The 14675-nt window shown below is 34.3% G+C and overlaps 1 protein-coding gene across 6 annotated transcripts in view; it reads right to left on the bottom strand.

Annotated features, from left to right (window-relative positions):
• The window catches only part of CNKSR2 (connector enhancer of kinase suppressor of Ras 2), a 243332-nt gene that overhangs the window by 134682 nt on the left and 93975 nt on the right, over window positions 1–14675 (bottom strand). For all 6 annotated transcript variants that reach the window (XM_005870966.2, XM_005870967.2, XM_005870968.2 and 3 more), the window contains exons 6-7: window positions 10294–10413; window positions 2887–2946 (exon numbers count right to left, since the gene is read on the bottom strand). In XM_005870966.2, coding sequence (XP_005871028.1) covers window positions 2887–2946; window positions 10294–10413 — 180 coding nt within the window. The remainder of the gene's footprint in view (window positions 1–2886; window positions 2947–10293; window positions 10414–14675) is intronic.

The following is a 14675-nucleotide window of genomic DNA, read 5'->3' as shown; positions in this document are numbered from 1 at the left end:
ATTGGCAAACAAAACCACACTAAATAAACTAAAATGCCTACATTTCTACAAGAGGTAACAATTCCATCATTTGTTAAAAATTCTAATAAAAGATGATAAACAAAAGCAAACAGAAAAGCAAAAAACAACTTTGGTAAACTAATATTGACAAGTTTATGAAATCTTTAGAAAACTAAAATGAGATTTAAGATAGAAATTTATAATATAGGTATGGGTAATCAATTTAAAATACTATTCTTTATTTTTCTCTGACTACTAATCATTGATTATACATATTGCAATATGTATGAACTTTTGAATATACAGAAAAAGTGTTTTAATGAAAAATATATTTGTGCATTTTTACGTATGTATTAATTTATCTATCAAATACAACTACAGACAATGTAGTATTTATTTATTAGAATCTATTGAAAGCTAATGAAGAATGATATGATGATAGAATTGCAGAGTAAAATGCTACCTTTGAGACCCTGGAAAGGATTTACTTTAAAATGATTTCTAGTTCCTTTTTAAAAATTCATTTCCAATTATTTAAAAAAACAAAGAAGTCAAAACAATATTATCCTTAGTTCAACAAATTTTAAAATTCACAAAATTATTTGCCCTAGGCTAGAATTCAAGACAAGGTGAGATCATAGAAAATTCTAGTTTGAACAAAGTAGTAACACAAGTATACTATTAAGAGAGTAGTTCATCTAGGATGTTAACCCAACCCTAAGAATAGTGTCATAAGAAAAATATTGTATTTATTTTACAGTATCTTTAGGAGGTGGGTATATTACCAATTCAGACAAATAGCATGTAACAATTCTGAAAAGTTTGTAAATCATTACTGTAATAGACCTGTAACTATAGAGTCTGTCCTTGTGCTATCTGGCTAACAATTGATCTTTTTAAAGGACAGTATTAAAGAAAAATATCAAACTAATGGCTCTAATCATGATATAAGAGAAAATGATAGTTGATACACAAAATTCAAGGAAACGAAAACGACTTTTTGCACAGATAAGTGAAAAAGGGACTAAGTCCTATAAATTATAGACTTCCAGTTTTAAAAGGGATCCTAAGGATCATTTTGTTTAAATCCCTCATTTTCTATATGAGAAAATTAGAAAGTAGGGCACAGCAAAGCAAAATAACTTAGTCACTTTAGTGAGCAGCTAATGATAAATGACTCCTAATCATAAGTGACTGAGGGCACCAAAAACAGTAAAATATTTTAAAGAAAAAAGAATTAAGTGACGGACTATTAATATTTGGTTCATATCTGAACCACTCACAGAATCCATCTTTCTTTGATAACTTGTCCACTTATCAAATATTTCTAAGTAATTAATATGATCAATGCATAGTACACAACTTTTATTTTTTAGACAACAGGCAATATAGGGATGATGTTCCTACCAATTCTTCAAGATACAGTTCAAAATCTTAATTTGTGATTCGTTCTCTGATTTCACTTGGCAGTATTTACTATTCTTTCCTTTGTCCATCTATGCAAATTTTATAGCCTGTTCATAGATAACCCCCTACTTGCACTCCTTAACGACAAAGCTAGTTTAATTTTTAAATTCTTTCTATACCTAGGCCAGTGCCTGAAACATAACAAAGGTTTGTTAAAACGAACAAATAAATACACAAGTATACGAGAAGGATCAATCAATGAAAAGCATATAGTTTACAGCATCTCTCTGCATTAAAAAATTTAAATAGTTCACAACATGCATTTAAATTATATTCTTGACCCCATTTAACTCTCATTTAATACCAGAATTGAAGTCAGCACAGCAGTCTAACTCTAACTTATTATTATATATTTCATCATTCACAGAGAAGCGGGGTGAGGGAATCAGTAAATAAAGTAATAGGAGAATTAGGTGACCATGTTGATTTTTAAAAAGAAAATGCTAGTAAAATGTTGAGATCAATAAAACTTGAGATTAACTAATTCCACCTCGGTCTTCTTTGAAGGAACACAGCATAAGGATGCAATTTGTCAGAATTTGTAAAAGGAAACAAATTCAAAGCTTTGCACCTTCTTAAAAGAGTAGGGTGGATATCTGGGACAATCCAATGCAGGAATAATGATTTATTATGCAATTCAAGTCTATTATACTGATCGTGTTAATGCCCAACACGATAATTTCACATTTCTGTAGCTCTTACAGCATAGTCTTTCACGTTTATTAGCTTATTTGACTTTCAGAATAATTTAGTGAGGTATGTAGTATATATGATATTATTTCCAATTTATAGATTAGGGAAACAATTTAATGAGAGGGAAGTGATTTGCCAAAAATTACACTGCCATTAAGCTGCAGAACTGCTTGTAGGACCTAGCACTCTGACCCACTGCCAGCAGTAGTTCTTACTGGCTGGGTCTGAGAATTTGCATTTCTAACAAGTTCCCAAGGGAGGTTGATACTGCTTGTCCAGGGAGGTCCTCACTGTGAAAACCATTGAGCTATACCATGTTCCATCCACTAAATTAAGCTGAAATATACACAAATATTCAGAAAGCATGACTTATCTGATGTTTCTTTCTTATGTGAGCTAAGTTTCTTAATATAAATAAACTATTTGACAGATGGAAATGGATTCTTTTGGATGTTGCAATAACTTGTCATGAAACAGAAAATACGTATTAACAAGGACAAATCTCTGGCTGCAAACAGAAAACATCTGATTTACTTTAAGTAAATAGCTATTCTAAACTAAATAAACTGACTGAATTTCTCCCAAAGACATTACTAACTCAATGTCTTTTTAGTTTTGTCTCCTAATTAGTTCATGCCCTCAAAAGTCAAATGTAATTATATAAGACATATAAGTTGTTTAACAATACAAGGAAAAACCAAACCTTTGAAATGTTACAATACTTACATTTTCTGTAGTTCCAGTAATTACATGGAGGCCATCATACGTTGATTTAATATACATACCCTAAGAAAAAAACAGCATCAGAAAAAAAAGTGAAGCAACTGGAATATTTCCAAGTATATCATAACTCATTTACAAAAATTACTCTATCAAATTATTATTTTGTTGAAAATTTTTAAAAAATTATTTTTCAATTATAATTTATATTCAATATTATTTCGTATTAGTTTCAGGTGTACAGCATAGCAGTTAGACAATGATATATCTTATAAAGTGTTCCCCCTGATATTTTCAGTACACACCTGATACTATACATAGTTATTACAATCCTGTTGACCACCTTATTAAATTAAAATTGCCATATGCCCCAGGAATGAATCCATGATTCAATAATGATGTCTTTAAACTGGTAAGAAACTCCTATATGAATGTGCTGACTTCTAATGTTTGCCCCACAAAAAGCTATACACAGCTTAATCAAATAACTACTTGGTAAGTGAATTGCCTATGAAATGCAGTATCATAATGCAATACCCTGACGAAAGAACACACCTCTCTGCCCCCAAATCTGTATTATATGTTCTGTGGCAAAATAAAAGTTACAATGAAAAATTCAAACATTGGTTTGTTATTAAGCTTATTATAATTGATACATATTACACAATACAAAGTAGGCTTCTACAGAGCCACTTCAACTACAACTAACGAGACAGAAGAGTGATAAAATACTGGTAAGATCAACTTTTTTTCTCCTGCTCTTTCTGCCTTTATTTCATATTGATGCCATTTTAAAAATTACATCCAATCATCTCTATATCAGTAATTAAGAGGTAATGTGTGGCAAACACTTCTCCCAATAAAGAGGATGGGATTCCATTTTCCATTTAAATAAAGTCATTTTTGAAAAAGCTTCATTAAAATTAAAGAATATTCAGAAATCCTGATATTGTGTAAACTTTTAGAGCAAACAAAAACTTTAAATTATGGACAGTGATAGGACTTTAAAGGAAAAAATATCACAAGAAAGTATTCATATTTAAAAATTTTAAATATTTTTATTTAAGTAAATCAGAAAAAATAGATTATTTTTTGTGAATGGCTTTTTTTCCTTTCTAAGGAAGATTCCGTTACTTTAATTTCTCTTTGGGGAAAAATTGCCTAAGCGTTACATATCAAAGTGCTTTGCATTTCAAAATACTGATTTTAAAAAAATACCAATTTTAATAAACTTAAAGTCTGAAATATAATGTTAATTTCCCATACCTTTATGTTATTTATATATCTAAAGACCTAAATATACATGTGTTTTCATTGATAATATGTAAGAAATAAAAAAACAACAAGAAGCAGTAAAGTTGATGGTATGGAATTATTAAAAAGTCACCATGTAAATTTTATTTCTAAAAAGTCATTTCAATAATCTCATTGTGTTCAAAATGTTAGTAACGGTTCCAAAAATGGTTGAGCCTGGCTCTCCAATGTGAAACAAAATGAATGTAATTTTAAAAGATGTTTACTTACCTATGAACTCTAGTTTCTTAAGTGAAAGTTCTTCACTATATAAAATAAATTACTAACCTCAACACAAGTACAAATAGAAATTAATTAAGAAATTGGCTAGTAGTCCTTGGCTATGACCATATGGTAATATTCATACTTACATTGGTGACAAGTGTAAAACATACTTTTGAAGTTATTTATTCCATTATATATTGGAAGGTAAATATAAGGATGCTATTATAGAACTCAGCAGAGAAGAGGACAAGATTTTTACAGTTATTGCCCCCTGCCTTGAGAATTAACAAAATTACGTATTTAATAAAGGATCTTAAAGTATATTTGTAAGAGCTAAACACTAAATTTGGTTTTAGTTTTTTTAAATAGAGGAATTGTGAGAAGATAAAGTAGAAAAAGACAGCAAAAACCCCCAATATATATTGTTTGGACATACAAAACAATCATCACTCATTATTTGTTAAATATCTTGTTAAAATGTGCCAGGGACTGTTTTAAGTATTTGATATTCATTTCACAGCAGCCTTTGAGGTTGAGGAATCTGCCGAAGGTGGTGAAGTCAGTTTTTAAGCCCCGGCATTCTGACTCCGTACCATATTTTCAACACTAGCCTCCTGATTTATTGATTAATACTTAGGGCAGTTGTACTCCTTCACTTTTCTTACAGAATATACTATTTGGCAACTATAGATATTAAAGTCAAACATGAACTGTTCAACATTTATTCTTAAACACTAAGAACCCTTTTTAAACTTTATTTTTATTGTTGACACTGTTACAGATATCCCCATTCCCCCCTACCCCTTTGCCCACCTCCACCCAGCTCCCGCCCCCATTTCCCACTGGCCATCACCTCACTGTTGTCTGTGTCTATGGGTTATGCATATATGATCAGCAAACATGTATTATGTGCAATGCGGTTATAAAGAGTAACTGAATATGATATTTTACAATTTACTTTAATCACCCATCTCTTACGACAACTGTAAGCTAAAGTTGAATATATTTCTCTCCACACTTCTTTCAAAACTGTGCATTATTGATTATGAATTAGTGTGTTTGACAAGAGCTCTAAATAATCTCATAAATAATTAGATCATAGAGAAAGTCTAGTATCCTACGATAAATGTTTAGAAATTATAGTTATTGGGATAATAAAAACTCATGGAGATAATCTAGTTATGATTCTGGAGATAAAATCTATGTGTAATTATTGTGCATATCAGGAACTTAAAAATGGCAATTGTAAGCTAAAGCAAGTATCTATTAGTTATAGGAAGAGGCTTTCATCATTATTTATGCATAATTAAGTGTTATATAATTTATACTAAAACTAATTTTTTCAGATGGATAAAAACGTTTAAATGCTTAAATAAAGATCTAACTATGTATACAGAGTTCAATTCTAGAAACTTCATAGTTATGAGAAATAGAATGGAAATAAAGCACATTTTTAAAATGCTACAAATAATGAAGATATTTGGTTTTATATAATACTTTAACTTCTAACTTCAATAAACCATTTTTTGTAACTGCTTTTAAAAACTGAAACTAACTTCTTCATCCTTTTGATCTCCCTCTGGGAGTACCAATGAGAAAAAATGGCCAAAAATGAGGCACCAAAAGAAAGAGAAGAAACAAGTTGCTTGGGTGAACTTTGAACTAATCAACTTCTGAATAATGTAGATTCCAAAACTACTTATGATCACTTATTCACCTCTGAGAAAAGGTGAAACAGCAAGAAAACATAATTCAAATGGCTCTTTTCTGGAACTGAGACAAATCTGTTTTCATTTAATGAAAACCTTCATTCCCTCCCCGCCCAAAAAAATAATTAATTCTGGAGCTTACTTGAACAGCTCCCTGTCTCCTGCTCAGCTTGCCAAAATGACATTTGGTTCACTATATCCCAAAACCCCGAACGTTGGTTAACCAATGGAAGCCAAACAAACCTCACGATCAAGTCAATGAAATAAGAGATATATGGAGAAAGTCCAAGTGCCTAAGTAGCAAAAGAACTCTCTAAGGCCAAGGCTTCCCCAAAAGACGACCCTGGCCCATAACACCCTTTATTTTCTCTTCAATCCAGCTGTTGGCTCTAATCTAGTTTAGATAAGTTTAGGTGCCATTTCCTTCTTTAATTTTCTGCTGATTGTTGTTTAAAAGCATTTTAGAAACTAGTTCCATATTTTTAAATCATAAATAAACATGTTTCCCACCATTCCTTATAATGCTCAGGACTCTCAAATCTAAGAAATCCTAGGAGATTTGACTAATTAGGTAGAGAGCTGATAAAAGATCTATCCAGTTTATCAGTGAAAGAACAAAGCAGCTACCTTCTGCCTTTGTTTTGAAACTGGCAGAAGACCTTCAGCAGCTGTTTCTAAGCTATTTAAACTTCATTAAAGCTTGGTATTCTCCCACCACTTTCTATTTCTTTCCTTCATTTACCATTTATACACTTCCTATAGCTAAGCACAAGCTAAATGTTACCAAAACCCTCAAATCTATTTCTTCAAATGTGACTGAGTAAACTTAATTAAAAGTTGCTAATTTAAAAAATGAAGTCATGTGAAATATTTAGTCATCTCCCCTTTAACATCAACAATAGGAAATAGTTTTGTAGTTAATGCTTATGAATATTCAACATTTTAGTTTTTTTCTTTTTTTTCCATCTGAAATATCTTCCCAATGAAGTGCTGCTGTCATCCTCCTAAACTCTTCACACCCCCCTTTAGCAATTCCCAGTTTATATATGGGATAATGGAATAAGCTTTATTCAGATGCACTTCATTTAAATTTACTTGGATGGAAACCCTGCCTCTATTGTATATTACCTATATGTGACACAGGGCAAAGTGGAGAAGATCTGTGATTCCATTTTCTCATTTGCTGAATGAGAAGATTAATACCTACTGTATAGAGTTGTGAGGAAAATACCTGGTAAATGTTAAACACATTTCTTCTTTTCTATCTTCTAGCTCTTTCCCAGACTATTTAACTGAATCCGTTTCTTGGCCTTTTATGTTTATGACTATTCCCAAAAGCAGACCTAGATTTACCTTTTACAAATTAAAAAATAAAAAACCTGTCCAGAGCTATAACTTCATTTCAAAAGTCAAGATTTCCTAAAGTCCATTAATTAGCATTCTGTTGACTCACTTCACGTAGCTATTCTCCCCCTTCCCCCATGATTTCAGTAGAAATTAGAGGAAAATAATCAGGCTCTGTTCTCAGAACAATACCATCCTTAGAACTGCAGGCTCATAGAACTAGAGAGAGCTTTAAAGATGATCTAGTTTACCCTTCCTGCTCTCAAAATTCTACAGATGAATAGATCAAGGCCAAGGAAGTTAAATCTACTCCTCCACATCTCCCAGATCACACTCACAGAAATATTTATGTGATTTGTATTCATGCCTCCTGATTCCCAGTCTAACATAATAATCTCTCTATATAAAACCCTAATATGCAAATAGAACAAACGGCAGAACAACCAAACAACCGAGTGCTATGATGTGCGCTGACCACCAGTGGGCACGTGGAACATGGCAGGCGTCGGCAGCAGGTGGCAGAGGGTGGAACATAGTGGGCATCGTCTGCAGCAGGATGGTGGAGCAGGGGTGCCAGATCAAGGCAGGGCGCTCATTGCTGTCATCGGGGTGAGCCTCTGGTGGTTACTGAAAATTCTTTGCTCCTGCATGCCATGGTACCACCGGGTGCTCACACCTGCTGCTGGTGCCAGAGCTGCTGCTCGCACCCACTGCCGGCAATGCCCGGTGCTGGTTCTGATCACTTGACGCCGTCAGTGGGTGCGAGTGGCTGCTGGCCCTGATCGCCCCTGAGGGCTTCTCTACCTCCCCCCTGCTCCTGAGGGGTGATCAGGGCAGAAGCTGCCGCTCGAACCTGCTGCTGGTGCTGGCGCCGTGCTGTCAGCAGGTGTGAGCAGGCCGGCAACGTCAGTGCGTGGCAGCAGTGGCGGCGGGAGCGGGGCTGCGGGCAGATAGGGAACGGGGGCTGTGGTGGTAGGGGCCGAGGGGGGCAGCAGAGGATGGGCTGAGACCTGCCCCTGTGCCCACCACAGCCTCTTTGCCCACAGTTCTTTTCAAAGTGCATGAATTCATGCACTGCTAGGGCAGTGGTCGGCAAACTCATTAGTCAACAGAGCCAAATATCAACAGTACAACGATTGAAATTTCTTTTGAGAGCCAAATTTTTTAAACTTAAACTATATAGGTAGGTACATTGTTATTAACTTAATTAAGGTACTCCTAAGGCTTAGGAAGAGCCACACTCAAGGGGCCAAAGAGCCGCATGTGACTCGCGAGCTGCAGTTTGCCGACCAAGGCCTTAGTTAGTTCATAATTTCCCACTCTACAAATCATGTTTAGACAGGTTCTCTTCCTTCATAACAACTGAAAAGGGAGTTGTAGAAAGAAAAATCTTTATACTATAGGTTGAAAGATGCTTTAAATAAAACTGGACTAAAAGGAATAGTAAAAATTTAAAATCATAAGTATTACTTCAAATATGTGTATACATATTCCAAATAAGCTCTTAAAACTAATTGAAGTTAGATATAACACTTATAGGTAACAATGATGACATGATTACTGGCTATGTTTGATATCCTGCTTTCCGTCATCCCAGGAAAACATCAATAAAAGCCACAGAAGCCTGAGGAACTATGGTTATCCAAAAGTAAATTTCCAAATATCAGAAGAAAAGTCACTCTATAGAAGAGAAGACTTCAAACTGAAAAATCACTGGTGGCCAATGAAGGGTTTGCCCTCTGAAAGAGTTGTATGCATACATATTTAATTAAAGAAGAAACACCACATAAAAATTAAAGCTGCTTAAAGATCTTTAATAATATATATTCTGAATTAAATTATTAATGCTAATTTCCAAGATATCTATTTTCTAAAATATCATTAATTGTATGTACTCTTGGAAAATTTATCTATAGGTAAGATGTTCTCCAGCCAGCTTCTTGTTTTTTTTTGTTTTTTGTTTTTTCTGTCTTGTAACTGGCAGCAGACCTTTTGTAGGTGTCCATTTTCTGTCTCCTTAATATTAATTGTGTATGTTTTCTTTCTGGAGATTTAACGAAGAGCTCTCCCTTGGGTTACATTTAGAAACAATATACTTTTTAATCAGGTGAACAGAATATAGAAGATGACTACCTTTATCTATAATAATAAAAGTGTAATATGCTAATTAGACTGGACGTCCTTCCAGGACAAAGCAGGGGCTGTGAAGGAAGCCTGGTTCTAGGTGCCAGGGGGAAGCCCAGGTCCCGGCTTCCAGAGGTAGGAAGGCCTACTCTTGCATGAATTTCGTGCATCAGGCTTCTAGTTATTATATAATAAAAAAAAATCCATCTCATGGATGTTAGCCTAGTTTTGGCAAGATCCACCTTCTTACTCATCCTTATAGGAAAGAATGGATGTGAGTGATAAAGAATATCACATTTGTTCAGTTTACCCACCCTAAGGGAAGAGAGACCTATTAATAGCAGAACAAACCAAAGCAAAACAAACAAAACACCCACTTGCATGGGTGTGACAGTGTGGTTTTTATAAAACTCTTAATTTAAACTTCCTTTAAACCAACGGAACTTTGGTAGGAGGTGAAAAAATGCAATAAAAGCTAACTTATTACCAAAGTAACCAGGGTAATTCAGAAATCACCATGCTTACTTTTCTTTCATTTTCATTTATCTTTATAAAATTTCTTATGACAAACTCCTACTACCTAGCTCCTTTACAAAAAATTACCAAAATGTTCAAAATTTGTTAAAATTCATGGATTCCCATATTCAGAAGCTGCTTTGCCCACATCTTTAGCTGTCCGCCGATGGATGGTGGCTTTGAAAAATATGGTATCTCTTACCAGCCCTTCACTTGGTTTGATGTTTGCCAGCTGAATCACTTCCAGGTGGGCTGACTGTGAAACCAGAGGATCTGAAGACAGGGATATGATGTGGTCACAGACTCCAGAAAGAGTTTTACACTGAAAGCAAAAAAATACATATGATAAACAAATGTTGTAAGTAACACAATAATAACTTTTTGTTATACCTTTTTTACAAGAAAAAATAAAAGAAACTAACAGTACTTGGCATTTTATTCCATTAAATCTATATAAAAAGGTATTCAGGTGAAAAAATACATGCACAAAACACACTTATATTCTAAATTATGGATACAAGAACTATACATCAAAATATGCAACAGAGGTATTATTATATTTTAGCTCCATTATTTGATTCATCAGATCTAAAATAAAATTATTGTTTCTAAACAATCCATGAACTTTATAACAACCATCGGATTGAACGGAATTAAATAATTTTAAAAAATTTATGTCTTTTATATTATGATCAGAATAGTTAAAAATAAATTCAGCCAAGGCACAAGGAAGATGAGTCTTGCAAATCCACTTGATGAACTCCTCCTACTTACTCATCTAGACTTTTCTGTTCAAGGTTACCTTTGTATAAAGTTTCCCACCACCTCCAGGCAAAGTTTGGCACTCCTTCAATCCTGCATTCTCAGCATTCTTTGAACAGTCTAAAATTGTATGATAACTACATTCTGAAGCCCCATTGAACAGGAACCGTGTCTTACTCATTTCTAACTTCACTTCCTCCCCCCACTCCCACCTGCCACCCACACCAGGTAGACAGATCCTAGAACATATAAGGTAATCAATAAATATGAGTTGAATAAACTGAAGAGCAAATGAGCTTTAACAATGAGTAGAGTGGCTTGCAGGAAAGAAAGCTAGTGCTTTAATTAGGAGAAATCCATTCATACTGCTAAGAATAACAATAGATTTAAAATAAGGTATATCCATAATGGTATGATTAAGAATTGGACATGTAAACTCATGAAGAAAGCGGAACATTAGTGAATGAATCTTGGAATATACTATCCTAAATTATGCTGGCCCTTATATGCTTCACAGACACTCAATGTACTTAAAGAAGCCTGGCGCCCATCATTTGAAGGTTTTTTGTTTGTTTGTTTTTTGTTTTTCTGCCCTATTGTAGGAGGTGCTTTTCTTTTGTAGCAATCAAGTCGTTATCTTCTATCCATCTCCAACATGTTACATTTGTTCTGTAACCACTGTACTACCCTACTGTAAGGAAGACAGTTTCTTCTGCCTGTCATTACTGCATTCTGTGCTTGGACCATGGTCTCAGTCTGTGCAGGACTCAGCTTCTTCACAAGACAGAAACAGCCAGGCTAAAATTTCCCTTCTTGTTTGCACTCCTGCTTTTTGAACCGGCTTTTCAAGGCTGCACTTTTATTGTGGCTATCAGTTCCTAAAGACAAACATTAGCTGGTGCAGTAGAGAATCTGGGCTTAAAGACAGATGTGGGCAACCATCACATTGCTAATTATTTGCTGTGTGACCATGAGAAAGTTATTTTATATCCTTGAGGCTCAGTTTCCTCATGTAAAAAATGGGGTATTATACATTACTTTCTATGGTTTACATGAAAAATCAGGATAGTGTATATTTAAAAAAGAGCCCTGCTATCAAAAGAAGACACTAAATAAATGCTTTTTATCCCTCCTATTGCTTTCTCTACTCTCCCAAGGGCTCAATCCTTACTCCTGGGATGAATGATGTCATTATTCTTAATCCCATGACCTCGTTGACCATCTTACAATGACCAGTAATCACACTGCATGGTCATGATGGAGAGTTCACAGCTCTTTTCTCTCTCTCAGGCTCAAGTCTCACTGCTTGCAGATACAAATTACCTTGAAGAGCTGCTAACCGAAGTGCCAACAGGAACACCCCCTTTTCTCACCCAAACAGGGAAACCTACAGGGAAGTCACACAAGGTACTGCACTTAGCACTATGCTGTGCTGTTGCCATCTTGGAATTCTTAGTTTTGAACAAGGGGCTTGACATTTTCATTTTGCACTGGGTCTCGTATATTATGCAGCCCATCCTGGGATCCCAGTCTTGGAGTGGTGTTTTTTTTTTTTTTTTTAAGTCTTGAAAATATCAGCAGCAGCCATGGGAAAAAGGACAGAATGGCAGCACTTTACATTTAAAAATTGGCTGCAGTTCAAATTGCTGCTCTTTGACAGGAAGATAAACACTTTTGGTCATTTTTAATCTTTTAACTATTCATTTCCTCCCACATGTGGTTACATCTTCATTCTTATTTTCTCTTAATCTCAAGGGGGGATATAACATTGTTAAGTCTGAAGCATTTCCATATAAGATACTTGGACTGCGTAATAACCTGAAGGTTACTAATTTGTATGCTATAAAGGACCCTTTGTGGTTTCTACAAATTGAAGCATATTTCAAAAGAGACCAATGTAGCAATAAATACGAAGGTAATGGATGTATATAAGTGGCTTAACATGTGTGCATTAAAACATTCAGGGCCTCATATAACACTGGTGATGAGCAGTAGTAGCCCTTCTATTCACGCACTGGAAACACTTAGAAGTGGTGTAGGAAAAAAAAGGCCTTAATACTAGACTGTAGACATTTCTACAAAAAAGAAAATAACATTTAAACCCATTATATTAAGTTGCAAAATATTGTTTCAGATTCCTCTTCTTGAGTAATTTTGTTTGCCAAATACCTGCTATATGCTACGTCTGCTGGGAATACAAAAGATGTGTAAAACATTGACTTTACCAGCAAAGCTACCAGGATTTAATAGATTAAAGATCTTGGAAACTAATAACAGAAAGACTTAGAAAAGAAACCCCACTAGAACCCTGCTGTCTGTTTTAGAGATAATGCACTAGAACCTTTTATATTGCACCATTTGGCACTTGACTAAATAAGCCAATTAGAAGGGGTATAAAATAGTCTGGCTTTATATGCTAATTCTATACTCATTACTTCAGCATACATCAAGCCACTGCAGGAAACCACATTAAGACTGCAATGGCAAAGTTCCAGGGAAGTTATTTACCATGTTCTTATAAAAATTAAATGTGTGCATTCAATGAAATCGTGTGATACTATGTTGTTATCATTTTAAAACAAAGTGTTACCTACTGTTACCTAATAGTATATTCTAGGAAAAGATAATTAACTATTATACAACAAGAAAAATGCATTCTTTTTATTATTGCAAATTAACATCAATACTATAGAGCACCTACCATGTTTCTGGCACAATGCTAAATACTTCATAGTCATTATCTCTTTTATCCTTATAACAACTTCCTGAAGTAGGTATTTTTGAAAGAAAGGCTAAAAAAAATCTATCAAGGTCATTGCCTTGGTAAAAGAAAGACTGGAATTCTTAATCATTATGCTTATTTCAATCCTTAAATCTCAACTTATTTTTCATTAATTTAATTTTGTACTGTTAAAAATTCATGTCAGAATTAAATGGATATTATATAATGTTTAAACTACATAGTTTAATGAAATATAAGATGAGCCTTCCAATTTAGAATGGAGTTTAGATAAGGAGTAGTAGAATGGATACTGTGAAAGACAGTCTGGGGAAACTTAAAGCAATTTTAGCAGCAAAAGGACCACTTCCTCTAGATAAAAGATGACCGGTAACCACTCATATGAGGGAGATTCTTCTGCCATTTTTGCAATATTTATACCAAAAGATTTTGCATTCTATTTATCTTAGTTCTAAAAATAGAATAAATAGTATGAAACTAAAATTAAATCCTAGTATATAACATGTCTTATTTTAATTGTTTTATTGCTTAAAGTATTACAAAGAGTATTACATATGTCTCCTTTTTTTCCCCCGCCCTAGACAATCCCCTGGCCTTCCCTACCCCCCAGTGTCTTATGTCCATTGGTTATGCTTATATGCATGCATACAGGTCCTTCGGTTGATCACTTACCCACCCCCCAATCCTCCCCGGCCTTCCTGCTGTAGTTTGATAGTCTGTTCGATATTGCTCTGCCTCTGTATCTATTTTTGTTCATCAGTTTATAATGGTCTTAATTATCCATAAGTGAGTGAGATCTAGTGGTATTTTTCTTTCATTTACTGGCTTATTTCACTTAGCATAATGCTCTCTAGTTCCATCCATGCTTTTGCAAATGGTAAGAATTCCTTCTTTTTTACAGCAGCATAGTATTCCATTGTGTAGATGTACCACAGTTTTCTAATCCATTCAATAATATGCCTTTAAAAACACTAAGGGGAACATAAAATTGCAATGGTGTCATAGCTGACCCTCTGGATTCTGTTATAATCTACCTAAGATGGTGAAAAAATAATTAGTGATTGAATAGCAGTAACAGACAG

Source organism: Myotis brandtii, unplaced genomic scaffold, assembly GCF_000412655.1.
Source record: "Myotis brandtii unplaced genomic scaffold, ASM41265v1 scaffold326, whole genome shotgun sequence".
In the NCBI taxonomy this organism is placed as follows: Eukaryota; Metazoa; Chordata; class Mammalia; order Chiroptera; family Vespertilionidae; genus Myotis; species Myotis brandtii.
Note: the sequence above shows the minus strand (reverse complement) of the source record. Positions and strands in the feature narration are given on the sequence as shown.